The sequence below is a fragment of the Artemia franciscana genome, chromosome 15 (assembly GCF_032884065.1).
Source record: "Artemia franciscana chromosome 15, ASM3288406v1, whole genome shotgun sequence".
Lineage (NCBI taxonomy): Eukaryota > Metazoa > Arthropoda > Branchiopoda > Anostraca > Artemiidae > Artemia > Artemia franciscana.
In genome coordinates this window covers 28,811,025-28,832,388 of record NC_088877.1, presented here as the reverse complement: position 1 = coordinate 28,832,388, position 21,364 = coordinate 28,811,025, and the positions used below count along the sequence as shown (strand labels likewise).

The following is a 21,364-nucleotide window of genomic DNA, read 5'->3' as shown; positions in this document are numbered from 1 at the left end:
AAACCTGATTTTTTTTTTTTTTAAGTTTAAAGTTTATCTGAAGTTGATTAGAGTTTCGATATAAGATTAGGGGGATGTACCTAATTTATTTTGAGGTTTAGTTTTTGCTGGACAAGTAGTTCACCGAGAATCCGGCCGAAAACGGATATTTGGTAGAAGTAAGGCAGGAAGCTTTGATCAAAGATAGGGTAAAAACCATATGCTGAATCCAAACCTGAACTTTGTTTTCTCGGAGGACCAGTCATTGGTCAAACATTAAATAGTACAGATATTCAAGGAGTCTGACGAAGACCGGATCTACAAGACGCAATTGTCTGGATCAAATATAACATTTATGGGATCTCATCGAAACCTTTGGTCTTGTTATGTTATATTTTGAGAGAACCCTGCAAGTCAGGAATGTTGATAGTGAGATTTATAGTCAGAGCGCATTGCAGTGGCAAGGCAGGAAGCTTTGATCAAAGATAGGGTAAAAACCATATGCTGAATCCAAACCTGAACTTTGTTTTCTCGGAGGACCAGTCATTGGTCAAACATTAAATAGTACAGATATTCAAGGAGTCTGACGAAGACCGGATCTACAAGACGCAATTGTCTGGATCAAATATAACATTTATGGGATCTCATCGAAACCTTTGGTCTTGTTATGTTATATTTTGAGAGAACCCTGCAAGTCAGGAATGTTGATAGTGAGATTTATAGTCAGAGCGCATTGCAGTGGACACGTGCTGTACTTTTGTCATGTATATAAGACTTATATGCCGTTTTCGAACGTAATAGCGGAGAGACTGTTTAGTACTTTGAAGGACGTCAAAACAGACAAACGTAACTGCCTGTCGACAGTTACGATTAGTTTAACGCTTCAGACTAAACTTGGCATGAGTAGGTTTAAGGTGACACCTCAGTCTCTGGTCGTAGATGGGAGCATGAGGCAGTTACTGAAAGGCGTAGTTGCTTCCACAACCGCTGCTGAAGCTAGTGCCGCTATCTTGAAATCGGCTTCTTTAGCGCGAGCTCGTCTGGCCCCAGAAAGAGCAAACAATACCGTTGACGATCAGGATTAGCTGCAGTGTGATCTAGTGAAAACTCTGACTGTGATTCGGATTCATAATTCTAGTTCAAGTTATGTGATCAAGTAGTTTTAGCTGCAGTGTGATACAGTGAAAATTCTGCCTGAGTTCTGTTACTCGTATTCGTAATTCTAGTTCTAATTATGTGAACAAGTAGTTTTAGATGACTTTCAATAAAACCATTTAGTTTGCATAAGTTTTGTATGAAAGAAACATTATTCCTTGTTGATAGCTGATTTTGGAGTAATAACAAGTCTTCACCTTCCGGAATCTGGGTTCCCAGATTTTCCGAGATTTTTTTTTGAATTTCTTCTGCGATACTTCAAAATTCCGGAAATCTGGAAGTTCAAAAGCCCCTAATTCCGGATGATTTTGATATACTTTTGGACCGGTTCATATTCGAGATGCAAGAAGAAGAAGACGTCAATGAATAATCTGGAAGCCCATATTCCGGAAGTTCCGGGAGGTGAAGACCGGACTTAAGACTCTAAAATATATTTTCGATTCTACTTTGTTCTGTCTCTCTATTACTGACATTTTTACCACCAATACAACTGGTATATGAGACAAAACAGCTGTTTAAAACCTCCTAATTTTTCCCCGACTTAAAAAAAACCTCCTGATAATCTCCCGACTTTTTTGGAGTCGTTACTGATTTTCAGAAAAAAAAAGTGGAAGCACTGATTCATTTGTTGTCTGAATACGAAAGACTATGACAACAAAATTATTTTGCATTTAAATGACACAATTACATATAAAACAATAACTCATGATCCTACTGATTGATTTGCTAATAATGTTATAAATGAATTAAAGAAGCTAAAAACAAAATGGTAAAATCACCCCACAATTATACAATAAATTTTTTCCCCGTGGTAGTTTCTGTCCTAAACTCTACGGTTTACCAAAAATACATAAACAGGGTATTCCCTTAAGACCTATCGTAGCGCGGACTAAAGCCCTCGCTGCCAATACTGGGAAATGGCTTTGCACAGCTTTCAAACCTTTATTGTATTCTCAAAATTCCTGTATTCGTAATTCGGTAGATTTGGTTGAAAAACTTAGCAACACAAGTATTTCAGAAAACACAATAGTTAGTAGTTTTGACATTGTTTCCATGTATACAAACATAGATGTGACTATTTCTGAGGAATTATTAAAAAACAAAATAGAAGAAAATTACCACTTAATCGAGGCTTCAGCGACGGGAATTGATTTTGAAGTTTTAATGAATCTGGTTAAAATTTGTAATAAGTTTTCCATATATTTTCAATTTCGCGATTCTTTTTATCAGCAAAAAAATGGGTTACCCATGGGGGCACCTTTATCCGGGCTACTGGCAAATATTTGTGTCGAGAACCTTGAAAATTGGGCATTAAATTCTTATTTTTTAAAACACGTCTATTGGGGTCGTTATATGGATGACGTAATTTCACTTTAGAATTATGGGGAAGCTGAACTTCGGGGCTTCTTAGATCATCTCAACACTTATGGCCGAAATTTGCAGTTCACCCTAGAAGTTGAAATTGAAAATAAACTACCGTTTTTAGATGTGTTAATTATTCGTAATGCTGATAAACTGGATTTTACTATCTATCGAAAGCCAACACAAAACAACAGATAACTTCACTTTAATTCAAATAACCCCCCACAAGTTAAAAGAGCAGTTGTAACTTCCCTCATTGATCGTGCCCTGAACATTTGCTCCGATTCGTATATAAATGCAGAAATAAACTTTATTAGAGATATTCTTTTTGGTAATGGATACCCCATTCCTTTTGTCAATAAAATAATTAACCGTACAATAAAAATACATTCTTGTAAAATCGAAGAAGATACTTCACAATGTGAGGCTACTGATAAGCCCTCAAATAGTGTCTATCTTCCGTATATCCCAAAGATCACAACAAAATTAAAAATATTTGCACAAAAAATAATCTGTACGTAGTTTTTACTAATAATTTTAAAATCATTAATTTTTTTAATTCTGGTGAAGATAAGACCCCAGTTACTCGCCAAAGAGGAGTCTATTAAGTACCCTGTGATTGTGGAAATTCCTATGTCGGCAGGACCCATCAGAATCTAGAAAAACGGTTACAACAGCATAAAAAAGACATAGACAAGGAATTAATTTCAAATAGTTCCAACAATTGCTTTGATTCTGCTTTAGGTTGGCATATATTTAATAATCCATTCGACACGATACTTTTTGAAAAATCTTCGCTCATCAGTAATGATTTGGGAATAAAACAGGTAGTTCGAGAATCAATCGAAATTAATCTTAAAATAAATGATAATATTTCTTTGAACAGGGACTTAGGGGAATACTCACTAAATTCTTTGTACTCAAATTTAATTAAAAACGATCTAACAAAATATTTTACTAAACCGATTTATAATAGTACTGAACCAGCTACGAAAAGGCCTTTGAGACAGGGTGCTAAAAAAGCAAGGTTGGCCCTGAGAAATTGCATTTAATCACTTTGTTCTTTTTAGTTTGAATGAGTTTATATTCTCACTTCATTCTTTTTGTCAGTCGTGGTTGAACTTCGTTGAAGTTAGGATGCTAGGGCTGTTTTTAAAAAAGTTTTTAAATTACATTGTTTAGTTTTAGTTCTCACAATTTAATGTAAGTTTATTTATATATACATATTTTCTCTTTTGTTCTCGTATTGTGCTGAAGACGGCCCTTGGACATAGGGCCGAAATATTCACAGAATTGATTTCCACTGTCTTGAAAAGATTTTCCCTATTGTTTCTACTTTGTATTTGTTTGTTATGGAAAGGCGGTGTGGTCTTCGTCGCTATTTTCGTCTAGCCTATGAGGAGCAGTTGACCTATGATATCTTTTATTTTATTAGTATAGGTAAAAAACATGCTAATATTATCAATCAACAAAAATTTGTAAAATCCCGTAGAAATGAAAACCTTGTTCCCAAGTCTTTAAGATATAAATCACATTTAAACACCCGGAAAAAAGCGCAATTTGCCCATACACTACAGTTAAAAACCTTAGTCCATATTATTAAGGACAAAAAACAGAAAAGACTTGTAATTTTTCCAGAGAGAAAATCGTTGGAAACTTTTTTGCTGGAAAACCTGTCCACTGTTGATTTTGCTCAAGTTGTTCGATTAGAAAGGAATTTGAAATATTTGGATAATCTGCACAAAATATGGAAATTTTTGGTAAAGCAGCTCTTCTTCTCTTTGAATCAGGAAGCAAAAGGCGTTGAAACGGGAAGTTTATGCATATGTTTCTGATCAATTAAAACAACACTAAAGCCCCGGGTGTTTTGGGCTCAGCATTTGATTTTTTTAAACTTCGTGTATGAGTTTGTAGGCACAAATGTATTTTTGTTTGTTTTTTCATTATTACTTTATTTTAACTTCATTTTAGGTTCCCAGAGTCGAAACTTGCCAAAATGTTTAATGGTACCATACCCATAGTGCTAGATAGCCTAAAGCAACATTATTTTATTGACAGAGATGGAAAGGCTTTTCGACACATTCTCAACTACTTGAGAAATAGAAAACTATTTCTACCTCTGGATACAAAAGAGATTGATTTGTTAATTGAAGAAGCGAAGTATTATGATATTCAGCGTAAGTATTTCATTCCCCAGTTCCATCTATCTTCACATGTAAGAGTATAATTTCGGTGTCTGTGCTGCAAAAAGAAGGAAGAAGAAGAAAACTTCTTACGGGATTCGGTACCTAAAAAAGTTACCTTATCTCTTCCATTACAAACTGTTTTAGCTTGTTTGGCCAAACTATTCAGAATTGTCTGGGTGTTCTTGCCATAACTTGTATGGTTTTGATGAGAGATCTGAGTAAACGACAGAAAACTAAAAACCGATATACTTTTTCCCGGAAATCCTACAAATACCATTTAACTTTTCTTGTTTTGTGCCGGTATATATGTTGAGATTTAGTGACACTAACATCATTAAAAAGTGTGAAGTCTTTTTTTTTTTTATCGAACGGAGCAGAATTTTCTTTTTAAACATCAGGAAAGGGTAGTTCGTAAAAATATTCTTGCTTATTCTAGCTTGGAAAAGATTAATGATCACATCAAAAGAAGTTGAATAATTTGTATAATTGAATAATTTGACAGTTGAATAATTTAACGAGTTGAATTGGACAAAATGGCTATCTCAAAATTTCGATCGGACCATTTTGAGAAAAAACGGGTGCGGAAAGGGGTTTAGTTGCCCTCCGATTTTTGGTCATTTAAAAAGGGCCCTAGAGCTTTTAATTTCCATTTTTTTTATTTTTTTTTTCTTAGAGCTTTTACTTTCAACAGTTGAATTGGTAGTTGAATAATTTGACAGATTTGGAAGTTCTCTGTTGTACTCGCTGCCGACATATTTGAAATATTTGCCGACGCAAAATGCATATTATGCTGTATGTACTTTGAATACACAAGTTTTGCTTAACAATCAATAAGAGATGGTATAGTTTATTTGTTTTAATTTAGCCTCTCTATGGATTTTCGAACTGTTTACACATTGAAGATCCCCTAATAGTTTTTACCAAAATTAATTTGGAAGTTCACTGTGGTTGTGGGAAAATTTTATGACGGTTATACCGACAAATATAAAGATACGATCGAAATGGCGAATGAAGATGTCCCTGCGTGCATTGCTAAACAATAAATTAAAAATTGATGCTTAAAAAATGAAATAAAAAATTGCAAAAAAATAAACTCTTCATACCAGCCACATTCAAGCTACCTCTGCCAGCTTAGTTCCTGCTCTTAACAACAGAAAACTGTTTACCAGCGGTAACTTTTGTTATAAATTATTCTGAAAAATTGTTTAATCGCTTCGCAAGTAAAAAAACAACAACAAATAATTGTGACAATAAATGAATACCATCAAACAGTTCGTGGTAACGAACTGTAAGTGAGGAGCGATACTGCTCTATAGTAAGCACAACTCTAAAAAACAGGGTTTTGGTACCAGTAGATATATAAAAAGCATCGAATTCTTATGCTAATTCTAAATATGTAACTTTAATTAACTTTAGTCTTACCCATCAAAGTTATTTGCCTGATTTTCGAATAAAGGGAGAAAAAAAAACCCTAAAAGTCATAGAATCATAATGAAAGTTGCAGAGTCAGATTCAGCGTATCAGAGAACCCTACTGTAGTGGTTTCAAACTCCTATCTAAAACAATGTGTAATTTTATATTTTTTGCCAGAAGAAATTTCACGGATGCGTGTTTATTTTTTTATTTTTTTTTTAGAGGTGATTGTATCGAACCAGTGGTCCTAGAATATCTTGAGAGGGCTCATTTGAACGGAAATTAAAGGCTCTAGGGTCCTTTTTAAATGACCAAAAATTGGAGGGCAACTAAAGCCCCTCCCGCGCCTGTTTTTTCTCAAAATGGTCCGATCGAAATTTTGAGATAGCCATTTTGTTCAGCATAATTGAAAGACCGAAATAACTATATCTTTGGAGATATCATGACACCCACAGCCCGTGGGGAAAAGTCTAAGCTGAAAAATTTGCCCAATTTACGAATATCATTTTTGTTGGAAAGTATATCTACATTTTTCGGGGGTGGGGGTCTGCTGGTGGATTTTCCACGGGGATAATTTTCCATGGGGAGGGTATTTTACAGGGGGTAAATTTTCCAGGAGAAGTTTTACACTAGGGAAACATGCCAAAATTTCTGTCCAAAATTCTTCTGTCCAAAATTATGTATTACTTTCTCATTGCCGACTCACTTTTACGCGTGGAGATGTTAAGGGTAATTATCCAGGGTAAATTTTCACCGGGATTGAATTGTTTAAGAGAATAAATCTGTGCGGATTTATCCGTGGAGTTGCAGCCAGATTTCCTGGTATTTCCTAAAAAACCATCAGAAATCAAATAAAATAAAAAATTTTCAACTGAAAGTAAGAAGCAACATTAAAATTTAAAACGAACAGAAACTATTACGTATATTGCTCCTGCTCAACACCTCGCTGTTTACGCTAAAGTTTGAATTATGTCCCAATTCTTTAAGAACGACTCTTGAAACACTATTTATCTAGTTAAAACAATAAGAAGCTTTTTTAAAAGTACTATAAAACTATAGCGTAAACAGAGAAGTGTTGAGGAGGAGCGAGCCCCTTCATATACGTAATAATTTCTGTTAGTTTTAATTTTTCATGTTGCTTCTTACTTTCAGTTGAAAAAATCTTGTTTTTCATTTAATTTTAAACTAGAACAGGCCACCACAGTGTTGAAGATATAGTCGAAAATTGCGAAGAATTGCTAAAAAATAATTTGTTATCTACCGGTATTATTAGAACTTGAGTAGATGAGCCTGCATTCACTAAAATACTGTTTTGGAACAAAAGTAGCATTAAACCAAACATCACTCTTATGTTCACGCGTTGGCTATTTTTGACACTCCGCAAAAAGGTTTTCCAACCCTTAGGCTCGGCCCAGTTTTCCCATATCAAAATATTTATAACGTAAAAAAGACTAAACTAGTTGGAAGTTATCTCGTTAATTGCTTCATTTCATTTTGTCTTAAATTTAGTCCACCGACGATATCCTCTCTTTATTCGTCCATTTTTTTAATAAATGAAATAAGGTACACAAAATGTGCATGGAAAAATTTCAGTAAGACTTTTTATCTGTCCCTATACTCTATGCCTTTATATCGTGTGACGATGAATTATTTGCCTTCATTAATTCTATTTTATCTAGCTTTAATGAAAACTGCATAGCTCCCTGTTTTCTTCCCCGAGGCAAATCCTCTACCATAGTGTGTTCGTTTCCGTTTGAAAGCAATAGAGCCATACGATTATTGATAAATGCTTCAAAATGTTGCGTCTAAAATGATAACCGTTGAAGAACTTTTATTCAAAATAAAGTCTTTCATTTTATTTAGGGGAAAGCAAGAGATAAAAAATTTTCTTGACAAAAAGAAATTGGATGCACCAAGGTTCAAAGAAAATTCTGAAAAAAAGGACTGATTTAAAAATTATTCACAAAATTTCTACTGCCAAAAGAGCAGGTTAGGAACAATGTTATTACATGTTTACGGACCACTTTTCATATAGGGATGGGTGCTTATAATGTTTGTGTGGTAAGTATTTTCTCCTGCCCGACGAATGTTAGTGAGACACATCTTTAGACTCTTCCAGAGGAGTGAGGTAGCATGAGATTTAGGCATCCGATTAATTCACCTTTTTTTTATCTCCTGTCAGTAGTTTTTGTTAGAGCTGTAATAGGAACTTTCACCGTAAACAGGAGACCGTCGGAGTTTTACTTGGTCGGTCAAAAAAGTTCAAAATGAATTTTCATAAGTCCAAAAAAATTGTGGTGGCTGATTATGGTCCGTAATTGACAGTTGTCATGACTGGTACCGCTTTGGTGACCTCCAGGACTCGTTATTAGACTTTTGGAATAACCTTTGAGTAGGATTGAGGGTACATATGGGAGAATGGTGTATTTCACGTATTGTAGCTGATTATTAAAATCTTTCAAAATTGTTGTTTAGGCAGAGTAGACCAGATGCTTTAATTAATCTCAAATAGAAGACACATAGTGTAAAGACGCCACTCTCGCCGCAAATGCCAGCTACTGCCTATTTTTCTTTGAGGAAGCGGAGATTCATCTTTCTTTTTTTTTAAGTTTGTGTGGCTAAACTATTAAAAATTGATGGGATGGTCCTGCTTTAATTTGTAGAGCTTCGATAAGAGATAAAGAAAATGACTTCTGTCGTTTTTTTAATGAAACTTATATAATTAGAAAGTGTGAATTTCGTTTTGTGTTAAACGAAGCAGCAATTTTATTTTAAAGCTTAGGGAAAGTCCCAACGAATTTCTTAGCATATCTTCTAGGAACTGTTAAAATTCAGATCAAAGGGAATATCATTTGAGCAGTTTTACAGCTTTGGTAGTTCCTTGTGGTGCTGCCGGCGTTGATGCAAAGTGTTGCTGACACTGATGACGTATACTTATGCTATGGGTACATTGAATAGACAGTGCTTGTTTAACAAATAGTAGGATATTAATTAGTGTCATTCAATAAGTAACAAGAAAAATCGCTGTAGCCTAGAAACTAGTTCTTTAATCAATATAATAATTTCGAATGCTTAGAAGTGGACGTGCAATTGTCTGTGACGAGCTACAATTTGGAAGACCGATTGAAGTCGCAATTTCCTCCTTCGAGCATCGCATTAACGCGTTAATTCAGGACAACAGGTGCATTGCTCTTGAAGAGATGGCTGAATAAGTGCATGCAAGTGGTGGAACTGTCCCTAACATTATTCAGAATAAGCTGCAGTACAAGAAAATTTGTACAAGACCGGTTCCAAGACAACTTATAGACGCTCACAAAGAAACCAGGCTTCAAATCAGGCAATAACTGAAAGAAAAATGTTTAGTTGAAAAGGAAGATTTTTCTGTAGAATTGTAACAAGCTATGAAACTGGATTCATCATCTTGGACCGGAGTCTAAGGGACAAAGCCTTGATTGGAAGCGTGGAAGCATACGGGTTCTCTCACTCGAAAGATATCCAAGACTCAGCCTTCTGCAGGAAAAGTCATGCTTATAGTATTCTGGGATTCATAGGGGCCTATTTAATATGACTATCCTGAACACTGGAAAACCACCAACATCCAGCATTACAGTAATATTCTCACACAAAAAAGTAAGGTGTGCTATTCGATTCGAACGAAGCGTGAATTATTGAGTTAAGGTTTGATTTTATTTCATGACAATGCGCACCTACATTTGGCACTGCTAATTGAAGAATTACTACAAAAATTGGGGTGGGAAAACCTTCCACATCTCCCCTACAACCCTGACGTCGCCCTAACGGACTTGCATTTCTATGGACCCCTTAAAGAGCTCTAGACGGGAAACATTTTCGATCCAATAACAAAATTAAATATTAGGTGCAAAAATAGCTTCGAGATCAACCCATTTTATGCCATACAAACATACAAATAAAAATAATGATGGAACAACTGCAAAAATATTGCTGTCGATTATGATGAAAAGTAGCCAAAGTTTTGTCTTGATTAAATAAATCACTTTTGAGCTACACTGGTTTATCTCATTATTTATTGAATCACCCACGCGTTTTTATGGCACTTGGTATTAACCAAGTGACATATAGCAATCGCAAATTCTGTCGGTCTGTCGGTCTGTCTGTCGGTCCCGGTTTTGCTACTTTAGGTACTTCCAGATAAGCTAGGACGATGAAATTTGGCAATCGTATCAGGAACCGGACAGATTAAATTAGAAATAGTCATTTTTCCGATTTGACCATCTGGGAGGGAGTGGGGGGCCGGTTAATTCGGAAAAAATAAAAAAAATGAAGTATTTCTTATGAGCGGGTGATGGGATCTTAATGCAATTTGTTGTTTGGAATGATATTGTGTCTCAGAGCTCTTATTTTAAATCCTGACCGGATCTGATGACATTGGGGTTAGTTGGAGGGGGGAACCTAAAATCTTGGAAAACACTTAGAGTGGAGGGATCGGGATGAAACTTGATGGGGAAAATAAGCACAAGTCCCAGATAGATGATTGACATAATCGGAACGGATCCACTCTCTTTGGGGCAGATGGGGGGGCTGAAAAATTAGAAAAAATGAGGTATTTTTAACTTACGAACGGGTGATCGGATCTCAATGAAATTTGATGTTTAGAAGGATATCGTGTCTTAGAGCTATTATTTTAAATCCCAACCGGATCTGGTGACATTGGGGGGGGGGACTTGGGAGGGGAAACCTGAAACTTGGAAAACACTTAGAGTGGAGGGATCGGGATGAAACTTGGTGGGAAAAATAATCACGAGTCCTAGATACATGATTGACATAACCGGAATGGATCCACTCTCTTTGGGGTAGTTGGGGGAGGGGTTAATTCTGAAAATTTTGAAAAATGAGGTATTTTTAACTTATGAACGGGTAATCGGATCTCAATGAAATTTGATATTTAGAAGGATATTATGTCTCAAAGCTATTATCTTAAATCCTGACCGGATCTGGTGACATTGGGGGAAGTTTGGGGTGGGGGAACCTAAAATCATGGAAAACGCTTGGTTTGGAGAGATCGGGATGAAACTTGGTCTTAAAAATAAGCAAAAGTCTTACATACGTGATTTACATAATTCGAACGGATCCGCTCTATCGGGGGGGGGGGGTTAATTCTGAAAAATAAGACAAAATGACGTATGTTTAACTTACGAAGGAGTGATCGGATCTTCATGAAACTTCATATTTAGAAGGATCTCGTAACTCAGATCTCTTATTTTAAATCTCAACCGGATCAAGCGTAATTGGAGGGGGCTGTTGGGGGGGACTGGAAACCTTAGAAAATACTTAAAGCGGTGAGATCAGGATGAAACTGGATGGGAAGAATAGAAACCTGTCTAAGATACGTTACTGACATAACCGGACCGGATCTGCTCTCTTTGGTGGAATTGGGGGGGGGGTAATTTTGAAAATTGAGGTATTTGTAACTTACGAAAGGGTGGCCAGATCTTAATGAAATTTGATATTTAGAGGGATCTTGTGCTTTAAAGTTCTAATTTTCAGTTTCAACCAGATCCTGTGACATTGGGGGGAGTTGGAAGGGGAAACCGGAATTCTTGGAAAACCTGAAAATTGGGGTATTTTAATCTTACGAATAGATGATCGGATCTTAATGAAATTTGATTTTTAGAAGGAATTCATATCTCAGAGCTCTTATTTCAAATCCCGACCAGATCTTTTGACATTGGGGGGAGTTGGAGGGGGAAATCTTGGAAAACACTTGGAGTGGAGGAATTGGGATGAAGCTTGGTGGATAGAATAAAAAATGTCCTTGATACGTGATTGACAGAATCGTACTGGATTCGCTCTCTTTGGGGGAGTTGGGGGGAGGGGTTCAGTGATTTGGCGAGTTTGATGCTTCTGGACGTGCTAGGACGATGAAAATTGGTAGGTGTGTCAGGGAGCTGCACAATTTGACATGATAAAGTCGGTTTCCCAGATTCGACCATCTGGGGGGCTAAAGGGAGAGGAAAAATTAGAAAAAAATTAGGTATTTATAACTTACGAGTGGGTGATCGGATCTTAATGAATTTTGATATTTAGAAGGACATCGTGACTCAGAGCTCTTATTTTAAATCCTGACCGGCATTAAGCCTCTTATTTTCCTTTTTAAATCAATCTATTGATTCATAGAATTTTGTTAGAGCTCATACCATATGATCTCTTGGCTCTTAGCTCTTCTCGCCTCGTCACAAGTGCCATATGAGCTCTTAGCTCTTGTTCTTTATTCTAAGCTAGGCTCTCGTTAGCTTTTATAATTGTTGACAAATTCAAGATTCCCTGCCAATTTTTATCAAATTTGAGGATATCCCTGTGGTGTGGGGAAAATTTGCTAATTGGCCCTCTGTGTTTGAGGCGGTCAGCCAACACTGAGGATCACAAAGGTATCAAATGACCTTAAAGATGTAAAAACACAACAATTGATGGCCAAGGTCATCAATACGATATGCCCCTTCCGTTTCAGATAATATTTAAAATGAATTATACCGTTGTTTACCCTGTGCTCAACACTTTATAGGCTACGTTCATACGAATGTCAGAGTCTTTAGCTAACAGTGATTGACAGAAATATATTTCAAAGCTCCTTGTCTCAAAGATCGATGTAATCTCTTTATGGAGCAAAATCTTTTTCGTTTATTCCCTTCTCCCTCTCTCTTTTTTCCTTTGTTTCTCTAGATTTCTCAAACTATTTGATTGAGATTGCCCACTCCAAGTGTATGCTATCTGGCATAGTTTAGGCTGATCTTTTTTAAAATTCAGGTCTGGTGGGCATCGAATGCAAATATTGAAACCGACTTAAGCACCAGTAAAAGATCTGGATCTAACAATTTTATGAATTCAATGAAATACAAACATATAAAGATTTTTGTTTTTGTTTTAGCAATGGTAGCAGAATTGGAATGTGTTCGAAGCTCAACACAGTCGCATAAAAGAACCAAATGGAGAAGCGACACTAATGCTGTTGACTGCGCTTATGATGATTTGAAAAAGGCGAAACTACTCAGTCGATTCAGCATCTTTGACCAGATTCATCAACAACCTACACCAGGATTTGAATATTTGATTATACATTTTCTTCAATCAAATAATACTGTCAGTGTAACTGTGGAACAGGCTGTGTTTGGAAAAATTTTCCCAGAAGTTTCATATCACTCAGAAAACCATGGCCACAAATTACTTGTGAAACAGCCTCTTGATTGTTTAGATCATATTAGTATCATTGGGCGTATTCTTAGCGATGGCTTCCGTATGACTGGAAGACCAGAATATTCTGAGAACGGAAATTGTGTTGAATATTTGTTTGTGAAAATGAGCGATTAAAGTCTAACAAGAAACCTTAACTTAGAAAAAAGGTCAAATTCGAAATATTTTCCCATAGACACAGTCTTCGAGGAAAATTTCCCCAAAAAAATGACGGCTTTCAAAGCTATAAATAGTACATTCTTACCAGTGCATAAACAAGGTCTTATTTATCTAAAATAAAAGTCTCAGCCGAAGAAATAATTTTTTTTGCTCTGATCTGAGACATCAGTGAACCTAACGCTCGTCTATAAAATTGTATTTTCTACAAGGTGACTTGAAATTCATTTGCTGAATTGGCTCGTTTCCGCGCCTTGCTTAAATATTTGTTCGTGTAACTTAGTCATCGACAAGCTCAAACTTAAAATAAACTGAGCAAACTTCATTTTGAAACAGTTCAAATTAAAACACTAGTCTGTGTCAATTCACTTAAAAATCATTCATGATTGTGTAGGCTAGAGTTTTTTTTTAAGTTTTGACGTCATTTTAGCAAGAATATGTTAATTAAAAGTAAAAAGCCAAATTTTGCTCTTGATTAATAATTTTACGAACTTCTTTTATTATATATTCAATTGCCTGAGGGTGAAGATCCCACTTCCCCGTACGCTCTACTTGGATGAACTTTTTACGTATGTCTATCAAATCCATATATTTGCACAATTGGGAGCGTGCGAAGGATTTTTACATTCTGGGGCTATGAGGTCCCGGTTGTCATGAAAGGGTTATGAAACTGATTGAATATTTAGTTGAAAGTTATAGTTTTACGTTCAAATAAAGGTGATTTCATAATTGCCGCGATCTATTACCTTATTTTAGACATTTATACGCCTATATATGCAAACACGAATTCCCCTCTCCCCTCAAAATCAACCTCAACCTTAAAAAAGCATATTTGGGAAACTGCTAGATGAGCAAACTTAGCATATATGGAATCAGCGTATTTTTTTAGTCCGGTAGTCAAAGAATTATTTCTCTTCCAATTTTTTTCGGGTTAAGCCCTTTTTTTCAAACACTTCCTGGACTACAATGAGGAAGTGGAAACATTGATCTTGGGGTATTGTTTGTTCGAAAATGCTGTATTTCATAAAAAATGTGCGAAATAATGCAGTCTTCTAACTTTATAATGGTTCCAGCCATTGTAAACTTTGACCAAATGAAATCCATCCTCTAATTTTACAATGGCTGCGTCCAACCCTTCCTAATGTTATGAATATTATGCGTTAACTAAATGGGTTAGAAAACGCATGAAGAGAAATATCTTAGAAGTATGAATAGCATTCATTGGTCTGACTAGAGTACCCATACCTTCGTCCTTGATGAGATTAAACATCTGTTTGTGAGCGATAGCATTGCAAGTAGTTGATGGTGTTGTTAGAGTTACAAGGGGTGAAACAAGGAACATGACCATTGTGATATGTGATTTTAGATCTCTTTTTGGCATCAGGATATGCCAATAACAGAAAAAAAAGCTCGAGTGGTATATTTAGATGCCGCTGCGATGTTCACATTGCCCCTGGCAGATCTTTGATTAAGATATCACCACAGAGAGGCACCGTTGTCACATCAGACACCAGCTAGTATGGAAAGATAAAAGTATTAGTAAGTAAATAACCCCTGTTGTTTAATTTGAAATTCAAGTTTGAAAAAGATCTAACTTTAGCCAAATCTTCAGTGTGCAAAATATCATTACAGTGTTTATTTTTTTGCCATGGTAATACGGTAATTAACAAAACAAAATAAACAATTCTTAATTACGCGCCAAATTTCAAATCTGGGTCAGCGTAGCTGTACAGAGCGCCATCAAACGGTAAACCCACAGGCTTCAGTTTGACCCACTGAGAAGCCCGTTACGAAAATTTGGCTTAGGCACAGATTAAATACTTGAGATGTGGATTTTAGCTCATGCATAAGCATAAATATTCAATGGCAACTGCTGAGCGGCATCATGTTGTTGGTTTTTTTGCTAGAAAAAAAATTGGTAGATTTAGAATCGGATTAGTAAAAATACCATTGTTCATCATTATTGTTTGTAGAAACTCAAACTGGCTGTTAAGTATAAAGAAGTGATTTAATTTTTCTCGACCAGCTCTACATCTTCGACCAGCTGTGATATCAGCAATTTTCAGTACTTAATTAAAATCATCTTTAAAATTTAAACATAAAAATAAATGCTATTTTAATAAGTGCAACTTCATCGAACAATATACAAAAATAATTTATTGATTTATTTGGTAAATCGTGGTCTCACCAGCTGTAAAACCGATAGTGAGTAAGGTACAATTTTGAATTATAAAAACACACTGTAGTATTACTCGAAATGAAGAACAAATACACTATTATTAAACTCCAAAAATCTGGTTATTTCTTTCTATGCAACTGAGAATTTCAAGTTGTGATATAAATTCTAAAGCTAGTCTACAGTCCTAAAACTATCAAGATGGCTTCACTTCAGACTTGTCTACAAAATAATCATGAAATGTCCTTTTAAGTGCCAAAATGAGAGTCAATCATTGGACTAAGCTCATTGTGAAGAAGTGATACCAAATTAAACCGTAAAAGATTAAGCAGCAATCCTGAAATGCTTAATTTTTATTTTGTAAAAAGTGTCCTTAGTCGGTTTACTTTTACCATACCAAAACTCCTATATTGTTTTATGTTTTCAGTAAAGTGCTAGTTTCTATAATCCTACAGACGTAGGAAAATATCACCAGTCGATTTATTTGCACTCAGTACATATTAGAGAGGCTGTGAATAAATAATGTTTGTTTGTTTTAAGTTTCAACTTCACTCTTTGCTTCCCACATAAAACTTTTTTTTCAGTTAATTCCACCAAAGATGATACGTGTTTCTAACAGTGTTGTTTTTATTTGTAAGAAGATCAACAGCAACAACAGAAACAGCAAGAGGTCGCCCTTAGGGGCAACCTGGATGCACGTTGTTGCTTTTTATTTAATTCAATATGCCACCGACGTGTCCTGGAAATGTCATCTTAATATCCATAGTCTTTTTTAGAATGCCAGGATCAAATATACCCCTATCAAGGAGGCACACTCGTGCCTTTATAAAGAGGCGAACCACGACAATGTTAAGCGATCTCCGGTTCCAGTGGTCGTAGAAGGATGGGGAGGGATGTATTTTGTAGCCCGAGCTCCAACTAAGAAACCTGCCAAATTTCATTCCCCTCCAACTTTTCTTTCATGGGGAAAATCTGGCCGAAAGTTTCGACCCACCAACCCCAGCCCCCCTTTAACGCTGTCTGATCGGGCTGAAATTCACAAGTTAAGGTCCCCTAGGGTCCAGGAGTTTATCCGCGAAATTTCAGCTCGATCCGATAACTCATTCCCTGTTTTCCAGAAACCACGCATAGCCACTTAATTTTCATATTCTTTTTTTTCTCGACGCCTACAGGTCACAGCCGACATCGGATCTGGGTGTACGAAGACTCATTCGATGCGGAATTCTCCGAGTAAGTGCCCTTGAAAGTTTCGTAGGAAAATCTTAACCCCCCGAAAGTTTCGACCCCCCAACCCCAGCCCCCCTTTAACGTTGTCCGATCGGGCTGAAATTCACAAGTTAAGGTCCCCTATGGCCCAGGAGCTTATCCGCGAAATTTCAGCTCGATCCGATAACTCCTTCCCTGTTTTCCAGAAACCACGCATTAGCCACTTAATTAACCCATTTCTCCATAAGAGCCCATGTTAATTTGAAATTTTTAAAAGTTATTTAAAAGTTATATTTACACACATGCAGGTGGTTAGCTCAGTCGGTAGAGCGTGGGACTTTTAATCCTCGGGTCAAGGGTTCAAGTCCCTTAACGGGCGGTTTTTTTTTCACAAAAAAATATGAAAAAAACTTCGTTTTCTTAAAGAGTTAAAGAAGCTGCGTCCCAAAGTCGAACCTTAAAACGTACAGGAATTAGGAGAGGCAGTCCCAATTCCTGTACGAGGAGTACAGGAATTATTAAATTACATCCACCATGGATTGTAGAAAAACGTACAGAAATAATATGAAAAAAACTTCGTTTTCTCAAAGAGTTAAAGAGGCTGCGTCCCAAAGTCGAACCTTAAAACTTACAGGAATTAGGAGAGGCAGTTGGGGGGCTGCCACCCCCCAAAACCCTCCGCTTTTAAAGACTCTTTTGTACAGGTTTTTTGTTGAAGGGGGCTTCCGCCCCCTAACCCCCCGCTCTTGGCTTCGGAAAGGCCCTCTTTTAATTAACAAAAAATTGAAATGAATGAATAATGGAATAACTTCGAAAAATGTTAAACACAAAAGGACAGGAGAACCATTGCGCCGAAACTAGTAATTAGTAACAATGAAGTTCCCCCACAACAAAAAACCTGTACAAAAGAGTCTTTAAAAGCGGGGGGTTTGGGGGGCGGCAGCCCCCCAACTGCCTCTCCTAATTCCTGTACGTTTTAAGGTTCGACTTTGGGACGCAGCCTCTTTAACTCTTTAAGAAAACGAAATTTTTTTCATATTATTTCCTATTATAGAACCTGTAGATAAGCAGTGTTTAATTTGCAAAGTTTATACCCCTTGCCCGATCGGCTGTATGGGTCAAGTAATCCCTGGAGGTCTGGCTATTGGACCTGTCAACAATTGCGAACAAAGTGGCTCCCTTAAAAATTTGTCCGATTGTCTTTGGAGTCTGAGGAGCTAAGAAGGCTATGGCAGGGGGTTTGTCACTTCCAATCACTTTTTCCTCTTAAAAAGGGCGCTAAAATTTCCATTTCAATAGAATGTGTCCCCTTGAAAGTTCCTATGACCTCTGCTTTTACATGAAGTGACCTGGGGAAAAGAAAAAAAAAACGCTGAAGTCACTTCACATAAATCTTAGGCAGTGCTATTACGCTGCCTGTGATAGAAGGCAAAATCATCAGAACAACTGTTGTCACTAAGAGTAAGTTTTTAATTTTAACTGGATTTCACCAATAAACATGCGAAATCAAAGGATAAGCCTACAGTAAAAAATAGTTCTTACAGAATGTAGAAAATAACCTCCTATGCAAGGCGCTAAGCTTAACATTATATCATTGAGTATTGTCTCCAAGCTCAATCCATACAGCGCACTAGTGCAAATTTTTTAGCTTTTTTTGATCAGCGCTTTCGTCTAAAAAGCAAAACAAAATTTTGAAAAGGCTCTTTTCACTCAAATTTTGAAGATTTTTGAAGAATATCTTTTATTTCCTCAAATACTGAAAACTTTTTGTAGATTCCGTAAATTTATTCGTATTCGATTCTTCCACCAAGTACTCTCCAACCCAAAATCAAATCAGTACAAAATCTACCGAGCCAAGAACCCTGCTGCTCATCTCTTAGTATCGCATGAATTTTCAACTGGATATGGTTCAGTCAGAAGCATTTGGCAGACAGAGGAGTGAAGTCCCGCTAGTTATTGCCTTCGACAATTCTGTCTTTCTTAAGCAACTTACTAATGACTCATTTCTTCGTGCCAATAGATTTACTCTCAGCTTTCTAGTATATCTGAGGGAGGATCTTTTCTAAAGATTCCGCTGATGTTCAGGCTTTATGATTCTTTTCGCGATTGAAAATGCTGTCCAATTGTCACTCTTGCTAAGAGAAGACCATTCTTCAGCTGCTTTATCTGAAGGCTCTTTGGAATCTTTTTTCGTTTTCAGCTTGTTGTTGCACTCGAAGTGGCATAATTATTACTCAGGTTAAACCTCCACATGCAATATTCTCTTCAGCAGCTCTTGATTCACGCGTCACAGGCAGGGTGGCCAACTTGTACACTTTTCGTGGTAAACACACTCCTTTTTACCTCTGGGGGGATACGAAAGACTGAAAACTCTTTTGGGTGTCAATTCTCATTCGCTTTAAACGTCATTAATTGGCAACTTCGTCAGAAGTGCAATTAACCTAAGGAACAGGGTTACCAGCCTGCACACAAACCGTGCGTGCGCAAACTTTTTTAGTTTTTGAGCAAAAATCACTGTTTTGACCTTGATTTGAATTGTTTTTAGACTTGGGCAGTTGGTAACCCTGGTCATATATTTCTGTCTGAAATCATTAAACACCAAGTGCCTTGGTAATTCTTTTATGCTTCACGATAATTCTTAACATTAATTTGATAATTTCCATTACTAGTTTGCACTCATAATATGTGGCTGCACTACGAAACGTTCGTACATCCCACATTCATGCTGTTTTCTAGCTAAGAGGCAGTCAATTTGGTATCCTGTTGTACCCTTGGCTAAGTCCAAGGATACAGGTTCAGAGTCCTAAATCCAAAGAGATTCCAAACATTAACTTCTTACAAGAATGTTATAAAAATAAAGAAACCGAAGGAAATAAGAATATCCCCATGAACTATTCTAAAAGAGACGGGTGTGCAGAAATCCTTCTGAAGTCATGACAAATATGCCAAAATTAAGTTAACTTTACAAATATTGCCCCCCCCGCTATTATATTCTTGAGTAGTTGGTACATCCCCAAAACAACATGGAGAAACATATTGTTTACACATTTTTTTAATTCCCCTCCCCCGCCTCCTCAGAAATGAATCAAGTTATCAAGCATGTAATACTTAATAACGAACTTCAATTCCCCGCACTGGAAAATAAGATTCAATTTCTTTTCCATCAAATGGAATCAAAATTTATCGAAATTTTATAGGCGGACAACAGAACACATGATGAAAACGTAAGTTTTTGTCAAAATAAGCACCGAGAATTATTGACGTCAAATGTAAAGTTTTGACTTACATACCCAACAATTTAACGTCCATATATTTTGAGATACAAAAAATATTTCCCCATATAGATACTTATAGAGTTAATATAAGAAACGGAATGAAAAACAATTGAAATAATAATATCTTTGGTTAGAAACGGGTTAAAGGGCCGACAGAAATATAGCAAGATATTCAGAAATAAAATACGGTTCTAAACAGCTTTGATGCTAAAGTAAGCCATTGAGCCTGTTGAACAACAGGTATAAAAAAAAATCACGGACTCACGGACTTCTCCTTCTTATCAGAAACGCAAAGGCGAGGAGAGGGATTTGTGATCCTCTCTCCCCTAAAATCATAAATTTTCTTCAACTTATGGACTTTCTTGTTCAAATTATCAACCTCTCTGTCTCTTTTTCTCTCTCTATCTCTTGTAAAAATAATATATAGAACCGCTCAATTTCCCTTTTAATGTTTTATTGAGATTGACGCGGTAGATGCTCTAATTTAAGATATTTGCAATATCAACATCAATCATTCTCTTCATAAACAATCTTGACTTGACTGGGTAAATTGGTTAAATGAAGTTTACTTTGATTAGGTTACATACTTACCCAGATTTTTTATTTAGGACAACACGTAACAGATACTTCTTGTGTTTGGATGCCACTCCTTTGCCGAACCATCGTGTATGCCAAAAAACGCAAACAATTTCTGGTAACGAACTGTAAGTAAGAAGCAACACCTGCCAGTAGTAAACAAAATTCTAAAAAGGAAAGTCTTAATATCTATATTTAAATACAAAAAATTATTTTTTTATGGTGATTGCAAACATTTAAAATTTATATAGGAGACTGAAAAATTTCAGGACCCTTATTCAAAAAGAGAATGACCTTGGTTTTTTCTAGAAGGATGATCAGAGATGTATTTCATGTGACGTTATTTCAAGGGGTAATCCTATCGAACCGATGGTCCTAGAATATAGCGATAGGTCTTGTTTAAACGGAAAAACAGTAAAGTAGCCTTTTACGCCATTTTTGGCTCAAAACAACAATTGTGCTCCAAGTTAAACTTCCTCAACTGGCTGCACCACCAGAGCCATTGAAAACTTTATGATATTACAGACCGGGACACAAAGAATATAAATGACGCCCGGGACACACAAAGAGAAATTACAGACCGGGACACCGGGACACAAATGACGATTGGGACACAGGGAATATAAATGACGACCGGGACACTCAAAAAGAAA

General features: G+C 36.4%; 1 protein-coding gene and 1 long non-coding RNA gene across 3 annotated transcripts in view; one reads left to right on the top strand and one right to left on the bottom strand.

Annotated features, from left to right (window-relative positions):
• LOC136036294 (BTB/POZ domain-containing protein Tiwaz-like) overlaps window positions 1–13,941 on the top strand; it is a 38,608-nt gene extending 24,667 nt beyond the window's left edge. For both annotated transcript variants that reach the window (XM_065718439.1, XM_065718441.1), the window contains exons 3-4: window positions 4,468–4,673; window positions 13,000–13,941. In XM_065718439.1, coding sequence (XP_065574511.1) covers window positions 4,468–4,673; window positions 13,000–13,439 — 646 coding nt within the window. In that variant the 3' untranslated portion in view covers window positions 13,440–13,941. The remainder of the gene's footprint in view (window positions 1–4,467; window positions 4,674–12,999) is intronic.
• LOC136036309 (uncharacterized) overlaps window positions 1–21,364 on the bottom strand; it is a 487,034-nt gene that overhangs the window by 96,364 nt on the left and 369,306 nt on the right. The window lies entirely within an intron of this gene.